Source organism: Capra hircus, chromosome 9 (genome assembly GCF_001704415.2).
Source record: "Capra hircus breed San Clemente chromosome 9, ASM170441v1, whole genome shotgun sequence".
NCBI classification, from domain to species: domain Eukaryota; kingdom Metazoa; phylum Chordata; class Mammalia; order Artiodactyla; family Bovidae; genus Capra; species Capra hircus.
The window spans coordinates 2,500,110-2,520,684 of record NC_030816.1 but is presented as its reverse complement, the minus strand read 5'-3'; the positions used below and the strand labels follow the sequence as shown (position 1 = coordinate 2,520,684).

The 20,575-nt window shown below is 35.9% G+C and overlaps 1 protein-coding gene across 5 annotated transcripts in view; it reads right to left on the bottom strand.

Moving 5' to 3' along the window:
• The window catches only part of SENP6 (SUMO1/sentrin specific peptidase 6), a 131,361-nt gene that overhangs the window by 65,204 nt on the left and 45,582 nt on the right, over positions 1-20,575 (bottom strand). For 2 of the 5 annotated variants that reach the window (XM_018052876.1, XM_018052879.1), the window contains 3 exons: positions 16,434-16,576; positions 12,419-12,514; positions 7,306-7,326 (listed from right to left, as the gene is read on the bottom strand). In XM_018052876.1, the coding sequence (XP_017908365.1) occupies positions 7,306-7,326; positions 12,419-12,514; positions 16,434-16,576 (260 nt within the window). The remainder of the gene's footprint in view (positions 1-7,305; positions 7,327-12,418; positions 12,515-16,433; positions 16,577-20,575) is intronic. The other 3 variants (XM_018052878.1, XM_018052880.1, XM_018052877.1) reach the window with 2 other exon arrangements.

Genomic DNA, 20,575 nt, shown 5'->3' with positions numbered 1-20,575 from the left:
TACTGAACAGTTGAAAGATAGTTCAGAATTCTCTTATATCCCTTACCCAGTTTTTCCTAATGTTAACACCTTCATTACCCTCATATCTATATCTAAAAACACAAAAATCAACATTTGCACATGGCTATTAACTAAATGCCAGGCTTTGTTTGAATTTTACCAGCTCTTCCACTTTCCACTAATATCCTCTTTGCTCTAGAATACAACCTAGGATTCACTGTTTTTTTAGTGATCCTGTCTCGCTAGGTGTGCGTGTGTGCGTGCATGCGTGTATGTGGCTCAGTCATGTCTGACTGTTTGCAACCCCATGTACTATAGTCTGCCAGAATCCTCTGTCCATGGAACTCTCCAGGTATAGATACTAGCCCACCAGGCTCCTCTGTCCATAGAATTCTCCAGGCAAAGACAATGGAGTGGGTTGCCATTTCCTCTTCCAGGTGATCTTTCCAACCCAGGGACTGAACCTGGGTCTTCCGTACAACAGGCAGATTCTTTACCATCTGAGCCACTATGGACGGAGGCAGCTTCTTTGTTTCTCGGACTTAAATTCTTTCTCATGACCCTGGCACTTCAGAAGAGACTGGTTAGTTATTACATAGAATACCCCTCACCGTGTGTCTGGTGTTTCACTCATGACTAGACCAAGCTTGTAGGTTTGGCGGATGTCTCATCACATCGTATCAGAGGTTACATGATATCAATGATTCATAACACCAGTAAGATTAACCGTGATCATCTGGCTAAGGTAATATCTGCCAGGTTTCTCTACTCCAAAATTACTTATTTTCCTTTCCAATGTTCTATTTGGAAGCAAATTCAGTTAGTCCAGCCCACAAGAGAGGCTTCTTCCCTGGTGTCTCAATGGTAAAGAATCCACAATGCAGGAGACGCAGGTTTGATTCCTGGGTCAGACCCCTGAAGAAGGAAACAGCAACCCACTCCAGTATTCTTACCTGGAAAATGTGGTTGACAGAGAAGTCTGGTGGGCTACAGTCTATGGAGTCACAAAAGACTTGGACACAACTTAGCAACAATGCTTCAACTCTATTTCTTCCTGAAGAGGGGAGTATCTACATATATTATTTATTTGGAATTCTTCTGTAGCAAACAGCTGTCAATTTCCCCCAAATCATTTTATGCAGCTTACAAAAATTTTAGGTTAGTTCAGTAAGTAAACCACTTATTCAATCATTTATACTAGTACCACCAATGGATATTTATTTTATACTTTAGGTTATAATCCAATTGTTTTGGTTCTGGCCCTTGGGAGCTCTTTCAGTTGGTTCTTGTTTTCCTTTCCTGTGATGTCACCTTTTTAATTCTGATAAAATATACATAAAACTTACAGAAATATGGAATGCTTCACCAATCTGCATGTTATCCCTGTACAAGGGCCATGAAAATCTCTGTACTGTTCCAATTTTAGTGTATGTGTTGTTGAAGTAAGCACCCTTTGGTTTTGTGAACTGGATTGTGATACTACAAGATACTCTGAGATTATTGTTTTCCCTAACCCATCCCTAGAATCAGCCATTTCTCCAGGTTCCTTTTATTAGAATATTAGAAACCAGGATCTGAGCGCTGGTTTATTTTTAGTTGGTTTTAATAACTCACTGTATAAACTGTTCCACTGCTGTAACTGACTGCAAAAATGTAAACTTCTGTAACAAAAATTAAATGTGTCTATTTTTCCATTAAAATCCATTATTCCAAACTTATGTTTAAACTTCAAATTTTTGAAGATTTATTAAAATTTCCCAAAGTTGTACTCTAACCAAAAACTTTTTTGCATTTTAAATATTTTAGGGGAGCTTTATTCATTTCTCAGAGTATGTCCATTATGAAATGCACTCCTTTATCCTATTTAGTGCTTCTAATCCTTAACCTGGTCTCATTTATTGCTAAAATTCTACTCATGCTTTCCTTTTGTTTGCATCTTTAACTTATTTTTAATTGGAGGATAATTGTTTTCTAATAGTCTGTTGGTTTCTGCCATATTGTTTGTATCTCTTTTGACTCTAAGAGTCGAGACCTTTTATTTACAAACCATTATTTTAGAAGTAGCTGATTCTTATAAATAGTATGATATAGCTGAGTTTAAACAACAGATTTGTCTTTTAATAAATATACTCAACCCTGATCACAATTATTATTGCAGCTGATAAACTTTTTTTAAATGTTTTTTGATGTTTTCCTTTCCTCTTACCTTACGAGTTAGTTGTTTTTTTTGTTTCATTCTTTCCTCTTTTTTCCTATTTTTATTGACTTACACAATTACTTTTCTTTCTTTTAAAATTTATTTATTTGGCTGCAGTGTGTCTTAGCTGAGGCATGTGGGATCTAGTTCCCTGACCGGGGATCGAACCCAGGCTCCCTGCACTGGGATTGAGGAGTTTGGGTCACTGGCCCACCAGGGAAGTCCAGACAATTACTTTTCACTCTTTTTTCTCTCCTCTGGTTAATTTAACAAATACAATAGTTACCTTCTTCCCTGTCTCAAGCCTTATTTCAATTGCATACTATGTTCATTAACATGGTATCAAGATTCCAACTATTTCCTCAAGCAAGATATTCTACACACCCCAAAGTCATAAAGATCTTTAAAATCCTTTCACTTCCCCATCCTATCCCATTCAATCCCTCTCCCCAGAAAAGCCATAAGATTCCTTTTACTTATGTTTTTCTACCTCTCTAATTCCTAGACTTTGCTGAGCTATTAATAGTTTTGAACAGTCAAAGATTATTACTGATATTCTATTTGGTAAGTGAAACAAGCTTAGGCTCAATTAAATACCACACAAATCATACATAAAAGAGTATTTTTTAAAAAATCTCAAATATTTATCAGGCAGTAACACTTCTCTACCTAAAATGCGCTGAAAGTTTTCAATGAGTGTACCAATGTAAAACTCAAACTCTTGAGATTATCTTACAAAGCCTTTTATGATCTAGGGATTCTAGCTGACCTTACTAAACCAACCCTCCTAACATTTTCCCCTTTGCTCCCCAAGTTCCAGGCACAGTGGTCCTTCTTTCTTTCTCTGAACACACCATACTCATGCCAGCATTAATATCTTAGCACCACCTCTTTTCTATCTGAAGAAGCCATCTCTATGATCACTGTATCTGAGTCTACATTCAGCCCTTGGTTAAATGTTAGCTTTATAGCTGAGTTTCTCTGAACATCTAAAGAAACCATATTGTCACACTATATCACATCATCCAATTGTACTTTTAAACATAGAACTTATTAGGTGCTTTACTTATTCATTATCAGTTTTTGCCCATCAAAATGTAAACTACAGGAGAACAGAGGTCTTGCCTGTTTTGTTCATCACTGTATTCTTATGCCTAGAACATAGCAGGCACTTGATAAATAGTTGGAAGGAATAAATGTATATAACTAAAAGGCAGTATGTAATTGGAAGTATATTTATCAGGTCAAACAATTATCTAAATATTGCAGTATAAGGATGACAATGTCAAAACTCAACCACTGGCTACCATGCAGCCACCATAAAGGAATTCAAAATATTAGCCTATGTGAAAATAATGTAATTCAGGCATGGTAAACTAAACATTTATTGATGTTCAACACACCTGGATTCTCTAGTCTGTTTACTGTCCTACTTCCTTTTTAGACCTTTTCTAATGTTTCCATATTCAACCACTGTTTTCCTCACAGTATGCTTTACTATGTGGCAAGGCATGTCATTTTTCTCTTCCCTCATTTACTCTTTTTACAAAATTAAGACTGTTGCTCTTCGCCAATATTTACTCTTCGAAACAAACCAGTCAACTGGTCACATTTCCTAAAGTAACAAAGTCAACAGGATTTCTGACTAAAATTTATCTTAAGGAGCAACTCTATCAAATAATCAACCAGGAACCAAATATATGCCTAAAATCAGGTTCTTTAGGTATATTTATAAGGGAGCTATACATCATTAATTATTGAATATTTTAGTTTCTACTATGAATGAAATTTTGATCTTTTCAATATATACTTCAACTGATGAGTGAATTAAAAAACTTAATTATTATTAGTCTTACAATCTAGCATCTTGCTATACTCTTATTTCTCAGATATCAAGATAGTATTTTATAAGGCTAATATAAACTGGTATCACTTGTCTGCAAAACAATTTGGAAGTACCTATCAAGAGCATTAAAAATAGTTGTAAAGAATCCTTCCCAGAGATTTATCTTAAGAGACATATTTAGAAATTTATATACAAAGTTGTTCATTAATGTATCATATATAACAGTGAAAAACAACCAGACATGGGCTAATGGGTAAATAAATTGCGTATATCTGTAGGACAAGCTATTATGTGATCATTAAAAATCATTTTTTCTACTGCTACTGCTGCTATGTCACTTCAGTCGTGTCCAACTCTGTGTGACCCCCATAGACGGCAGCCCACTAGGCTCCTCTGTCCCTGGGATTCTCCAGACAAGAATACTGGAGTGGGTTGCCATTTCCTTCTTCAATGTGTGAACAGTGAAGTCGCTCAGTCGTGTCGCGACCCCATGGACTGCAGCCTATCAGGCTCTTCCATCCATGGGATTTAAAAATCATTTTTAGAAGCCAAAATTCAGAATATGCAGCTGTATTTTTACTATGACTCCCTGTTAGATATATTTAAAGGACACAGGAAAAAATATTGTAAAAGAAATGTATAAAGATGCTAATGATGTATTTTCTATTTTAAGAACTTAAAAATTATAAACTATTTCATTGTAACAGTTGTCTTTTCAGACAAACCCCATATTTAAGTAAACATGTCTAGTGTTTCACATATATTCTTTTACTACATTCTTTTCACCTTTGTACCTTTCTGTTATTTCAAAATTCTATATAATATGAACATACTAGTTATAATAAAATATTTTTAAAACTTTTGAAATTACTATGTGCTCATTTCATAATGGGTCACAGTCTATTTACAGAGGAGGGGAAAAAAGTTCTAATACCAGAATAAGTATTCCAGGTTGCTGGTGTCAGCAGGTACACTGTATTCATAACCACTGTCCCAGAGTCAGAAAAGAAGTCACTTAAGTCACCAATGTCACTCACAACAAAGAAAAATGGCAGCAATTTTTTCAAGTTTGAAAGCTCTGGACCTTAGAATCATTGTTTATTACTTATTCCAGCTTGGTTTTAAACCTAAAATATACCTCATTGTGCCCAGTATATAGCTTAACCTTCCACAACTCCCTATCGTTCAGTTTATTAGATAAGCTATCCTCTTGTAAAGCAATCATTTAGTTCAGCGATTTGTAGTCCTTCATATGTAAGGGATAAAGATAAAAGATTTTCTATTGCTCTTCAAAGGTCAGAAAAAAAAAGATGTGACTTTGCTTGTAAGAAGAGAGGGGAAAAGGCTTATGTGGAAAAAAAAGTTCCAGAGTAAAATCTACTGACAGAAAATTTCTCAGCTTAACTCTGACAAAGATAAAATAATTTTAGGTAAGAATCCAAAGAATTAACGGACTAAATTGAACCTAACAGTAACAAAGGTGCTAAATAAAGCACTCCAGTGTATTTATGTATTTTATAAATACCTGCTACGTTATGCTAGTCCCTGGCAGTAATATCGGTACAAAAGACAAAGAATTTCAGTATCTATTACAGATATTTCAAACTTCACAGAATATACGTCACTTTCAAATAATTATCTTATTTGTTCTTCACAAATCTCCTTCAAAATTGGGCAAATATCATTATTCCCACTTTAGAGTAACTTATATGGTAACACTGGTTACTTAATTCTATACCTTTTGATTCCTATTCCAGTATTATTCCAACAAGACTATAAGCTCCAAGAGGGTAGGGATTTCTGTCTGCTCCTAGAAGAGTGCCTTGGCACATAGAGTCACTAAAACATTTGCTGAATGTATCAGTGAATAAATTTCCACAACAGAAATATGCCTAAGAAGCCAAAACAGTGGGGAAAAAAATCAGTTTAACCCTCCAAAGCTATTGGGAGAAAGAGAATAATCTAAGCTCTATACTATTCTGATAATATAACAATACCTGCATTTTATCTACTATAACACACAGGAAGGAATGTTTATTTCTATAAAACAACAGTCTGGTTCATGTGTGACTGTATAGTTATTTAATGTATACTCTCCAGCAATTTTATTAAAAATATCTTATAAATGGTCTTCTCTCCAAAATGAGTCACTTATGAGTTAAAAATTTAAAAGACATAAAACCTGTATCTGACAAGAAATAATAATTTACTCAAAGAGAAATAGAAGAATAAATTTTCTTTTCCAGGAGATAGGTAATAAAATATCTGCACAACCCATTCATTTAAAACATATAAGAACTGTGATGTATTTCAGAATTATAAAATATGCCTAAATCTTTTGCTGACAGAATCACCTTTATAGCTCAGAAACTTGGTGTTCATGAAGTAAGATGGAATATACAGCATTCTATAAAACACTGTAAGTTGTCCTCTTTGCTTCCTCTACACCTTTAAACAAAAGTATAGAGTCAAAGTCACACAATTAAATCAAAGTATAGAATGTCCCTTCTTTTGACCGTCACCAATGACACAAAAGTATTGGCTTAATACAAGGGTTGTTTACCTGTTTTGGGAGGGAAGAATTCATAAAAGGTTCCTGAGATTCAGGGAAGCAAGAAAACAAGATACGCACATGCACAAAAATTGCCACATATACACACTGAGGAGAGAGCTATTCTTAAGGGTATTTGCTTCAAAACAACTACAATCACTTCACTATTCAAAGAAATGTGTTCTTAAAAACCTGTTTCTATGTTATTTTCGTTATACTACTCAACATTTCTGCTAAAGGATGATGTGTCTGCTAGAATTACTACAAAGGGAACAAAGAAGGATCATAAAATTCTGTCACAAAATTCTGCGTCAGAATAGAGTTTTAACTCTAAGCTTAAGGTATTCTACTCAATTTTTCAACTCACTCTAATAAAGCACTAAGCAAAAATATTATCACTAAAATACAACAAGAAATATTTATTTTACATAACTGAAAATAATTTTACTACTAAGACCCTGAAATACTTCATTTAAAGTAGTTACACACCAGTATAAATATATAATAATCATTCATGGAAAAATGTATGTTGAGAATTATGGTGAAATATTACTCACGTAAATCAAATATCATGTTGTGCTATGTTTCCTTTTATTAAAATAATTAATAAGCTTAATGATGAACTCTAATTCAGTGATTTTTCAAAGCATATAAATAATATGATATTTTATTGTTGTATCCATGCTCTAATTTCATCAATATTAAGCTTACCTTTCCTTTTGGTCCAGACTGCTTAAAACATGAAAAAGAAAAAAAATGTAAGAGGCAAGACCTCATTTTTGATATATCACTATAGTTTTAGTAAGTGCAGTCAATAAGGCAAAACTATGATTTACTTGTTTTAAATACATCACATATGTTATATACTAGTGCTTTCAATCCTCTCAGATATGTAAATTGGTTTTCAATTTTTGTCAGTACAGAAATTAATTTATATCTAAACATATTTAAAGAAGAAAAAAGGATGTATAAAGATCAAAAAATACTTAAAAGAGCGTTACTTAATGATACAACATTTTAGGACATGTGTTATTTAGAGTGGTTACAGCAGTAGTCTCCAAGGAACAAAACAATTTTCTAAAAGCTATACAATTTTTAGAGGTCCCAATTCTGTTATCAGGAGTGATTACAGCAGTCCCTTGGTTGTCTGTATGGGATGGGTTCTAGGACCCCATGCAGATACCAAAAGAGTGGGTGCTCATGTCCCTTACATAAAAGGGTATGATGTTTCCTCCCATATACAGCAAATCATTTCTAAATTACTTATAGTACCTAATACAATGTAAATGTTATATAAACAGTTGCAAGCACCAGCAAATTCAAGTTTTGGTTTTGGGAACTTTCTGGAATTTTTTCCTTGAATATTTTTTAATCTGTGGTTGGTTGTATCCACAGATGTGCAACCTCCAGATACAGAAGTCCAACTGTATTTGCTTCTGAGCAAAAAAAAGAAAATAAAAATTTAAGGTCGAAACTTTTCCACAAAAGCTTTATATTAAACACAAGTATACTATATGGCTGGAGACACTAGAAAAAATCCTGGGACTTAAAATCGTGGCCTCTAATCAAAAGTCAAAAGTATAAAAGGTCCTACCTTTTCCACAGTTCATGGAAAATTTAAAAAGCTATCAACATCAATTACTCAAGCTTTTTATAAAACCCTCAATTTAGAATAAGAGTCACATTCTGCAATTATTCCTATTACAAAGAAAACTAAATATTCAGAACTGTAAGCAAAACATAGTTAACAAAAATCTCTGAGTCCCCATATTAACTCCTGAATTCCTATCATGTGAAGCACACAAGTAAAATATCCATTCAGTCCTGGCAAATTAAGAAAAAATAATATGGTAAGTTGGTTTTACATAAACAACATTGAAAAGAAACACTTATCTCTTAAAAAAAAATTTTTTTTAACGGTAAGGAAAAGAATTATTACAAACTTACATGAATACCATATTTGAAATTTTACTTTTGTTATTTAAAAAATGTGATAATCTGTGTAAGATAAATTTATATTGGACAAATGACAGAAAAATGAAGGAAAATTATCTGTCATAAACCTATTAAAGTGAAACAAAATATAAACACAGAAGCTCAATCTGTCTGTCCTTTTGCATTTACTTCTTACGGTGTTGCATTTCAGGAAAAGTAAAATGGAAACCAAAACTTGGGCATTAACACCTCATCTAGTCATGTCCTACTCTATACTGTTGTGCCCAGAGTTCTCACTGTTGTGAAAAGAGTTCAGTACCACAGACAGTAAAAGAAAGAGGTAGAAGACACAGCAGAAATGGGCTTGGTTCTTTCCAATAAACCAAAGGAGTTAGAAGAAAACAAAACCCAAAAATATATACATTCATGTTCACGTCTCTTACACTTGAAAAAAATGCATTTTCTATGATATTTAACTTATGAGTTATGGTAGTTTTCCAATACTCCTCATCCTAATATGTGTTTATTATCAAGCCCTGCCGTAGAAGAGCTTATATATTGAAAGAGAGAGAGAAAGAAAGAATAAAAGAAGTAATAAGGCTATTAAAAAACGAGACAGGAAGCCATTATTGGTAATGTAAGACTTCCTAAAACTGTTGGTTTAATGTTCCTTTTGGACTACTTCTGCTCTTAAAATTTAAAAAGAAAACAAGCTGATTGATTCTGCTATCTATGACTTGATTTTGGACTTCCATTTGGTCAAAGTGGTACTTTTCATTAATACTGAAATCTTGCTTATTCCAGGAGCCCATTTTCCCATTTATGAATTATATATGCTTTTGTAAACATTCATGTTCCCCTAGAGTCATTTTAAGTCTTTCTATCTAGCCTTAAAAAAAAAAAAGGAGAAAATGTAAACAAAACATAAATCAATAAATAAGCTCTTTTTCCAAGTCTGGTTAAAGTTAGGAGTAGAGATGGTACAGTTATAAAGATTTTTAATTTTCTGCATTTTTGTCTATACTATCTCCATCACTATTAGTATATAAACAACCTACCTTTTAAATATGAATTAACATTTGGAATAGCAGTAAGAAACCAGACTGTACCCATAATATCCTCCAAATAGTAATCTGATCTCATACTTTAACACTCCTTTCTTTCAGATTAAAAAGGTGTGATGTACTTATTTCAGTATCTTACAAATTATTCAAAATGCAGGTCTGATTTACTTAAAAGACAAGGTACACCACTCACCCCAGGAGGTATCGATTATGTGTGTGAATTACCAAGTAGTGATACTGTCTTTAATTTCAAATGCAGAGGTGAAAAAAAAAAAAAAATTAGGTGAAACTGCAAAAGCCAGTGTGCTTTTACACATCTGAGGCCTGACAATTGTGCCCACATTACACTAATTAAAACCAAAAGTTTGCTAGCTATCATCTTGGGTGAAGGTTTTTTTCATGTCCATTGAAGATGTGGTTCCTACCCCATGGAGTGTTCTCTTTTAGCTAAAACACTCAAAAGCTTCTTTAACACTTCCTTTGTGAATTTTCCACTGCTATAAATAGTACTACACATACTTTGCATATTGCTACACTGTACTCACCAGGTAAACATTTGCTTACTTGTTACTCTGTCTTCTGCCCTAACCAAACTTGAGCTTGGAACTGTCATACTCGTCTTTGACTACTCTAAACCTATGTATGTAGGTACATGCATCTAGCATCCTGCACGCTTAATCGTGTTCCACTCTTTGCAACCCTTTGGACTCTAGCCCACCAGGCTCCTCTGTCCATGGGATTTTCCAGGCAAGAATACTGGAGTGGGATGCCATTTTCTCCTCCAGGGGATCTTCCCAACCCAGGGAATGAACCTGCATCCCCTCTGTCTCCTGTACTGCAGGTGGATTCTTTACCCACTGAGCCACAGGTATATAGCATAAAATCACTCAAAACTTTTGAAGGAAGGAAATTGGGAAAACTCTCAGTGACTGGTGTTTGCAAGTCAAAATCTTTTTAATGACAGTCACACTGCAGTAGCACTAAGAAATATTTATTCTATGAGAGATAAACATAAGGAGAATCTGTCCTGTAGACATGACACTTCACAGCTTTCCTTAATGCCCCTACTTGTCCTTCACTTGTATTTTCATTCAGGATTGTTTTTTAAATACAAATTAAATCAGGTTTTTTTATTGTTCTAAGAAACATTATTTTACTAATAAATACCACTCCTATTAACAGAAACTAATTTTTTATACAGAGGCGTACTGTAGAAGGTAATATATACCTTATACATGGCAAGGTACAAGAGGTGCCATGACACAGAATTTAAAAAAAACACAAGCCAATTCCCAAACTGAAATCAATTTTTAACATTACCAATGAAGAAAGGTGAAATGGGGAGAATAAGGCATAGTGTAAATAATTCTAAACTAATAGATAACTTCTAAACCAGTAATAATTTTGGTTGTAGAATATATCACTTGATTATAAATTAGTATTTCAACTTACACCTCATTTTCAGAATAGAAAGTAGATTTTTCACAGTGATGAATTATATCAATGTGATCAGTATGTGAGAAACAATGTGTCTATCCTTCTAAACTTCTTCCTTTCCCTTAATTACTTTCCTTTTATTGTTTCTTCTCATGTTGTGCTACGTGTAGGCCGCAGAGCTTGTTGTGTAAGGCAAGTCAATTTTTTGGTATGTATAGTAATTTGTCCATTTTTTTAGCTGAATTTCTAAAACATCTTACATTTAAACTATGAAAAATATTTAGGCAAAGAAAAGATTTTCTTATTGTGCTAAAGTATGAGAAAATTTAAAGGTTTTTAAGTTGAAACTGTATGTTATAACAAATACAGCAAGGGTAAGAGTCAGGACACATTTTCTCAATGAAGAGCAGTCTAGATCAGGAGTCTAAAAACTGAAGAAAAACATCTAGTACATATTTTTAAATGAACATCTATCACATATTAAAAAATCCTTCAAGTTTTACTAGCTATAAAAATTTAATGCAATTATTCAAAATGCAAGAAATAAAGAGATAAATTATTTTGTAATTGTTGGAGCCTAAAAATTTTTTTGTCAGCTGAAATTGACTAAGAACTGAAATTCAACTGAAACTTCATTACCATCCAAAAACGGTTATGAAAAACCTCAAAAGCATTTAAGAACATCAACTATCACACTATCCCTTGCACTATTTCAAGATTCAAGTAGTACTTTCATGATCAATGAGAAGTCATATTTATGAAAACACAGAAATTTCTCATTTAAAACTAACAATGTAATTTACTTTGATACTATGAAATCCCATAAACCTTACAAAGAAAGTAAAGTAAAAACTATAGTTTTACTCATCAGAACTAAACTACCAGCTGAAGACTTCTCTGTTAAATGTACAAATCAGCTTAATTTAACAGGAATATAATCCAACAGAATGGCTTTTACTTAAAATACCTCTATTTACAGACTGTGATTTATTTAAAAGTAAGTATAAAATAATAAAATTGTAGGGCATGAATTATATCAGAAACATGAGTCTCTCTTTAGAGACAACGAAGCAGTGAAGTTCTAGAAAGTAAGGAAAAAGGTTCTTTTTAAAAAAGGCAGTGACCAACTCTTATTAAAGAGGATGACAAGTATATATTGCTGCTGCTGCTCAGTCGCTTCAGTTGTGTCCGACTCTGTGCGACCCTACAGACGGCAGCCCACCAGGCTCCCCCATCTCTGGGATTCTCCAGGCAAGAACACTGGAGTGGGTTGCCATTGCCTTCTCCAATGCATGAAAGTGAAAAGTCAAAGTGAAAGTGCTCAGTTGTGTCCGACTCTTAGCCACCTCATAGACTATATACTAAACAATGGTAATTAGAATCCTTACCTTTGGGCTGCTGTTTTTACTACTGCTATCTGTGCATTAGCATGAGGAAAACGTCTTACAGTTCCAGAGCATAATGATGTATTTTGTGTATTTTCACTGCAGAGTCAAGAAACAAAGAATAAAGTAAACGGGAAAATTATATATACATAAGAAAAATACATCCTTTAAAATCTGAGGACACACACAAAAAACTTAATCACTTATAAGAACGTTTTTATACATAAACCCACTGCCCATGTTAAGTTTTCCAAAGTTTCCACTTTCTGAATTTGTCTCCAAAATGTTTCCAATCCAGTTCATTAAAGAAGGTAAAGAGTAGAACGTTAGAACAGAAATGAGGAATCCTAAATGTGTATTTCACACTGTAATATTTCCTGCAAATTAATCCAGATATATTTCTTCTTATTCTCTATGTAAGAATATCCATTGAGGGGAAAAAAGCTTTTAAACTATATACTATGAATACACAAAGCTTCCTTATGTGCCAAAATAATAATAAGTGTTAATTATAAAAAAAATTAAAATGCTAAATTCTACTTTTGACTCTCCACTGACTTGAAAATTAGTTAGCCTTTATGTTTCTCAATTGACTATAAACTGAGAAAGTAAAAATAAAACCGTGATCTCAATCCTATTTCTGGGATATACAATAGACCAATCATATCAGTAACAGTGGTTCACTATGACAACTAGGAAAGATGAATGATATCTAGATGAAAAGGGGAATAAGAAATCTTAAGGGAAAAAAAAAGAAAGAAAATAAAAGGAGTCCCTAATTGAAAGTTTTGCCAAGAGAACTCATTGGTCATAGCAAACATATCTTCAAACAACACAAGAGAAGACTCTACACATGGACATCACCAGATGGTCAATACTGAAATCAGACTGATTTTATTCTTTGTAGCCGAAGATGGAGAAACTCTATTTAATAGTCAGCAAAAACAAAATCTGGAGCTGACTGTGGCTCAGATCATGCACTCCTTTATTGCAAAATTCAGACTTAAAGAAAGTATATAGAGAAAACCACTAGGTCATTCAGGTATGATCTAAGTCAAATCCTTACGATTACACAGTGGAAGTGACAAACAGATTCAACAGATTAGATCTGACAGAAGACCTTAAGAACTATGGACAGAGGTTAATAACACTGTGGCAACCAACACCATGCCCACAAAAAAGAAATACAAGAAGACAAGGTGGTTTTCTGAGGAGGTCTTGCAAATACATGAAAAAGGAGAAGAAAAAGGCAAAAAAATGAAGGAAAAAATATACCCAACTGAATGCAGAGTCTGAGAGATAAGAAAGCCTTCTTAAGTGAAGAATGCAAAGAAACAGAGGAAAACAATAGAATGAGAGAGACTAGAGATGTTTCCAAGAAAATTAGAGATACCAAAGGAACAGCTCATGCAAAGATGGGCTCAATAAAGGACATTGAAACGGTAAGGATCTAATAGAAGCAGAAGAGATTAAGACTAAGATGACGTGGCAACAATACACAGAAGAACTGTACAAAAAAGGTCTTAATAACAAAGATAAGCACGATGGTGTGATCACTCACCTAGAGCCAGACATCCAGGAGTGTAAAAGTCAAGTGAGCCTTAGGAAGCATTACTAAGAACAAAGCTAGTGGAGATGATAGAATTCCAGTTGAGCTATTTCAAATCCTAAAAGATGATGCTATGAAAGTGCTGCACTCAACATGCCAGCAAATTTAGAAAACTCAGCAGTGGCCACAGGACGGGAAAAGGTCAGTTTTATTCCAATCCCAAAGAAGGGCAGTACCAAAGAATGTTCAAACTACCATACAACTGCACTCATTTCACACACTAGCAAGGCAAGGCCAAAAATCCTTCAAGCTAGGCTTCAACAGTACGTGAACCAAGAACTTCCAGATGTATAAGCTGGATGTAGAAAAGGCAGAGAACCAGAGATCACAAACTGCCAACAACTGCTGGATCACAGAAAAAGCAAGAGAATTTCAGAAAAACACCTACTTCTGCTTCACTGACTACTCTAAAGCTTTGACTGTGTGGATCACAATAAATTGTGGAAAATTCGTCAAGAGATGGGAATACCAGACCACCTTATCTACCTCCTGAGAAATCTGTATGCAGGTCAAGGAACAACAGATAGAACCAGACATGGAAAAATGGACTCGTTCAAAATTGGCAAAGGAATACATCAAGGCTGTGTATTGTCACCCTGCTTATTTAACGTAAATGCAGAGTCCATCAAGCAAAATGCTGAGCTGGATGAAAGCACAAGTTGGAATCAACACTGCTGAGAGAAATATCAATAACCTCAGACACCATTCTAATGGCAGAAAGCAAAGAGGAATGAAAGAGACTCTTGATGAAGGTGAAAAAGGAGGGTGAAAAGCTGGCTTAAAACTCAACATTCAGAAAATTAAGATTACGGCATCTGCTCCCATCACTTCATGGCAAACAGATGGGGAAAGAAAGGGGAACAGCCCAGACTTTATTTTCTTGGGTTCCAAAATCACTGTGGATGGTGACACTAGCCATGAAATTTAAAGATGCTTGCTCCTTGGAAGAAAAGCTATGGCAAATTTAGACAGCATATTAAAAAGCAGAGATGTCATGTCACTGACAAAGCTTCATATAGTCAAAGCTATGGTTTTTCCAGTAGTCATGTATGGATGTGAGAGTTGGACCATAAAGAAGGCTGAGCACCGAAGAATTGATGCTTTTGAACTGTGGTGTTGGAGAAGACTCTTGAGAGTCTCTTGGACTGCAAGGAGATCCAACCAGTCCATCCTAAAGGAGATCAGTCCTGAATATGCATTGGAAGGACTGATGCTGAAGCTGACACTCCAATACTTTGGCCACCTGATGCAAAGAACTGACTCACTGGAAAAGACTGTGATGCTGGGAAAGATTGAAGGCAGGAGGAGAAGGGGATGATAGAGACTGTGATGGCTGGATGGCATCACTGACTCAATGGACATGAGTTTGAGTAAACTCCGGGAGTTGGAGATGGACAGGGAGGCCTGGCATGCTGTAGTCCATGGGGTAACAAAGAGTCGGACATGACGGAGTGACTGAACTGACTGACTGATCTTTATGTATACTTAAGTATCTTTATGACTTAACAGTGAGGAGTTATTTTTTTTGGAAGATCCAAATAGCATGAATCAAAAGGTAAAAGCTGATTTATTAATATGAAGATGAAAGCTTTCAGGTCAATGAAAGACTGTATAAGCAAAATTAATAGGTAACTATTTGGGAAAAAATATTTGCATTCTTCAAAGCCAAAATGGAATTTATCTGCTTTATATATTGAATCCTTCCAAATACAAGGGAAAATAAGGAAGTATAAATAAGAGTCCCTCGGACAGCAAGGAGATCAAACCAGTCAACCCTAAAGGAAATCAACTCTGAAAATTCACTCGAAGGACTGATGCTGAAGCTGAAGCTCCAATACTGTGGCCACTTGATGCGAGGAGCCAACTCACTGGAAAAGACCCAGATGCTGGGAAAGATTGAAGGCAGGAGAAGGGGGCAACAGAGGATGAGATGAATGGATGGCATCACTGACTCAATGGACATGAGTGTGAGCAAACTCCAGGAGATGGTGAAGGACAGGGAAGCGTGGTAATCTGTAGTCCATGAGGTGGCAAAGTGTTGGACACAACTTAGTGACTGACAACAACACTACTGAGATAATCCTGGTAAGTATTTCCCAATGGAGATATGACTTTTAATTTTATGACCAAGATTTTGCTGTTTGAAAGCAAGTTCATTTTATGAAATCCTTGTGTACCAAAATTTTCCTTTCAATATTTTTATTCCAAACCAAGAAATCACTGCAATCCATCCTATTCCCAAAATTCAAAGCAAAGAATTCACACACTAGGGCCATTCTACCTCTTGGCTCTACTGACAAACTGAAAACAAAAGGTACAGGTTGGGCCAATTGACCAAACGCGGCCAATTAGTTTCTGGTATCAAACCGTTTATCTTTTCTGTAGGGGTGTACAGTAAAGTGCCTATACCTCAATTTCTTATTGTTGCTCAACATGTTAAGTCCAATTGCGTTGCCTTTCAAAGGTTTGAAACTTTCGGTCTTGTTTCGTCTTGCACATGTCTTCCAGGAATCAACAGAACTAGTAGCAACAATTTCAGATTGACGATTTAACTGTAAAAAGATCCATAGATGTTAGAGTCAATAAACGACAAAATAAGATAATTTATCAACAAATATTTGAAAATCCATTTATTTAAAAAAGTAGTAAAAATATACCAGCTATTGGAAATGGGGGAAAGGGGTGGCAGTGGCACAGACTTAGGAGTATTCCAACTACAGTACTTTTTTTTCCCTTAAGCACAACACAAATATGTAGGAACATGGGTATTTATCATATTATTTCCTTTCCATTTCAGCATCACTGAAGATATTTGAGAAAATTATGAGAAAAACCAAAGGTATGAGGGTGGAGCATCTTAAGATAGCTCTTTCTTGAAAGCAAAATATAAACATTTCCCCTGCGTAACAGGCCCCGATGCACCTGTAGGACAGGACAGCAGTTAGTTGTCACTGTACAAGGACTATGGCTTTAGCAGCAAAGTTTCTATATAAACACAGAAACTGAGATAAAGTCTTCATATCTTAATACTTGAAAATATTAATACAAATATACCAATAACCATCACTTTGCAGTTAAGAAAAAAGTTCCAAGTTCTCAGTACTAGCTTGCCCAAAACAACATTTTAAAAATCACTCTTATCTACTTTTATATTGTTTTTTAAACAGCAGTCTAGTATTTTAAATTTTACTTTTTTTACAAGAAAACAGTCATAAGAAGATAACCTTCTCTTCACCAGTCATTTCCATAGAAACCTATAAATTCCCTTAAAAAAACATTTTTTCCCATCAAAAAAGTCTTTTTGTGAGGAGTTCATTGTGCCAGGACTGTTTTTGTTTTCAGGCATATGTATATTACAAAACCCCCAAAAGATCTATTTTAAACACACTGCTTAACACTTTCTCCTCCTTGAGACAGTTTCTTACTTCTTAGTCTTTCACAGCCATGTACTTTGGACCCCTTCATTTATGATGATGACAGACAAGGCAAGTGGCTAAATCTTCCCTCTACTCTCTGAAAACTAGAAAAGCTGGACAAAATAGAAATTTTTAAAAAAGGAAACTGTTTGAAGCACCTGGGGGATACCAAGGCAGTGAAGAATTAACTGACAGCTTTTGAACTGTGGTGTTGGAGAAGACTTGAGAGTCCCTTGGACTGCAAGGAGATCCAACCAGTCCATCCTAAAGGAGATCAGTCCTGGGTGTTCATTGGAAGGACTGATGTTGAAACTGAAACTCCAATACTCTGGCCACCTGATGTGAAGAAATGACTCATTTGAAAAGACCCTGATGCTGGGAAAGATTGAGGGCCGGAGGAGAAGGAGATGACAGAGGATGAGATGGTTGGATGGCATCACCGACTCGATGGACATGGGTTTGGGTGAATTCTGGGAGTTGGTGATGGACAGGGAGGCCTGGCGTGCTGCAGTTCACTGGGTTGCAAAGAGCCGGACACAACTGAGTGACTGAACTGAATTGAACTGAACTGACAAGAAACTCAGAGATCTAAGCCCAGACTCACATTTTCCCGAGACACCTGCTGTCTCCAGAAGATACAACTTCTGGAGCTGCAGATGAGAGTCTGAGAAGCTAAGCTGAACACCCAGCAGAGTCAGAGAGCTGGGGAGGCAAAAGTAGAGTTCAACATCCACTAAGTATGGACTGCTTCTTAAAACACCTCAAAATCTGAATGAGGATATATGAGTAAGGGTGAATTCAGAGAAGGCAATGGCACCCCACTCCAGTACTCTCGCCTGGAAAATCCCATGGATGGAGGAGCCTGGTGGGCTGCAGTCCACGGGGTCGCGAAGAGTCGGACACGACTGAGTGACTTCACTTTCACTTTTCACTTTCATGCATTGGAGAAGGAAATGGCAACCCACTCCAGTGTTCTTGCCTGGAGAATCCCAGGGACGGGGGAGCCTGGTGGGCTGCCGTCTATGGGGTCTCACAGAGTTGGACACGACTGAAGCGACTTAGCAGCAGCAACAGCAAGGGTGAATCACAACTATAAATCCAGCTTCCATTCATCTCAATCTCCAGTTCAAGTTAAGATTTTAGAGTAAATCTAGATGAATTACCTGGATGGTTTGTTAAAACAAACTGCTGTGTCCAACCCTTACAGTTTATTCTGATTGAGTAGGTTTGGGATGAGCCAGAGAATATGCATTTCTAACAAGTCCCCAGGTTTCACAGATACTGCTGAAAAGGGGACTACACAGCTAATGAGCCTCTGAGCCACAAACGCTGAAGCCTGCAGGCCCTAGAGCAGTGGCAATTACTAAGCCTATGTGCTGCAACTACCGTATCCGTGTGCCTAGAGCCTGTGCTCGGCAACTGGAGAAGTCACCACAGTGACAAGCCTGTGCACCTCAGTGAAGAGTGGCCCTCACTCACCGCAACTAGAGAAAGGCCCTGTGCAGCAATGAAGACCCAGCACAGCCGAAAATAAATAATTTCAGCAGTGTGCACATGCCGAAAAAAATTCTGAGACATTTCCATTATAGACTAACCATTTAATTTCACCTCTCCATATACAGATAATTACAACAAATAAATGACTGCTTATGGCATTTGGCTTCTGAGGTGGTGGCTCAGTGGTAAATAGTCTGCTGCCAATGCAGGAGACTGAGGAGATGTGGGTTCGATCCCTGGGTTCAGGAAGATCCCTTGGAGGGGGAAATGGCAACCCACTCCAGTATTCTTCCTGGGATAACCCCATGGACAGAGGAACCTTCTGAGCTATAGCCCACAGGGTCTCAAAGAGTCAGACACAACTGAGTGCACACACACACATAGATAGGCATTATGATAATTACGATATACTCAATATCTCACTTCATTTGCATATTTATACATTTCAGTAGTTCTTCAGACTGGGATTCAGAAGCTACACCTCAAACATCAGGCAAATTACTTGACACTACTGAACTGAATGACAGGATTAATATGCTCAAATTTCCCACTTCAGTTCTCTTTCTCCAACAAAATCTCTTCACCATGTATCACGTGAATTTTATGGGAACTCTGTTCCTAGGTTATTAAAGATCACTGAGCTTAGAAAGCAAAGTAACTTGCCTAAACTAGTTAAATGGATCTGAACAAAGTATTGACCTGACAACAAACTCTATGCTTTCCCATACCACACTGCATATAAGGAATTTTTTATAGTGTTACTTGCAGAAATGTGGGCTTCCCTAGTGACTCAGATGATAAAGAATCTACCTGCAATGCAGGAGACCTGGGTTTGATTCCTCGGTTGGGAAGACCCCCTGGAGAAGGGAATGGCTACCCACTCCAGTGTTGCTGCCTGGAGACTCCATGGACAGAGGAGCCTGGCAGGCTACAGTCCATGGGGTCATAAAGAGTCAGACATGACTTAGCAACTTTCACTTCACTTCATTTTGCAGAAATATAAATACTATAAATTATGGAAATATAATTATAGATATTAATTCTTAACCAGAAGAGACAAACCCAAGCTATGTTATTCCAAGATAACACTGAAAATCATAACATCTCAAAATCAAAGGAATAAAAATTTCTTTATATGTTAATAAATGTAGAAAGCTAATCCTAGAGATAAAAAATTATCTTACTCAATATACAGGCACTTAGCAAATTCAACCATATCTCTTGACTAAGTGCTAAAATATTTTCAAATTTCCTTTTTAAGAAAATATTTAGGCACAGCAATAGACGACTCAAAGTTCATCATTAAAGCAAGATTTTCATAAGACAAATTCTTAAATTTCCCAATTTTGCTACCAATAGGTTACTATGAAAAGCTATATACAGTCAGCAATAAGACAAATAGTACTTTCAGTTTTGCAGATAACTCATGAAAAACATTTAGTGTATTGTTAAATTGCCTTAGGAAAGGGCCCTTACTATCTGCTACACTTAGAAAGTAGCTTGTAGGGGGTGGGGGCAGGGGGAATGTCACCCCATAGGAGAATCACAGGGTGTAAATTTGTAAAAGACTCTCTTCTCACACAGTTACAAACCTACAGTACACAATTAAAGCTGCCAAAAAATTTAGAGATATCTGTT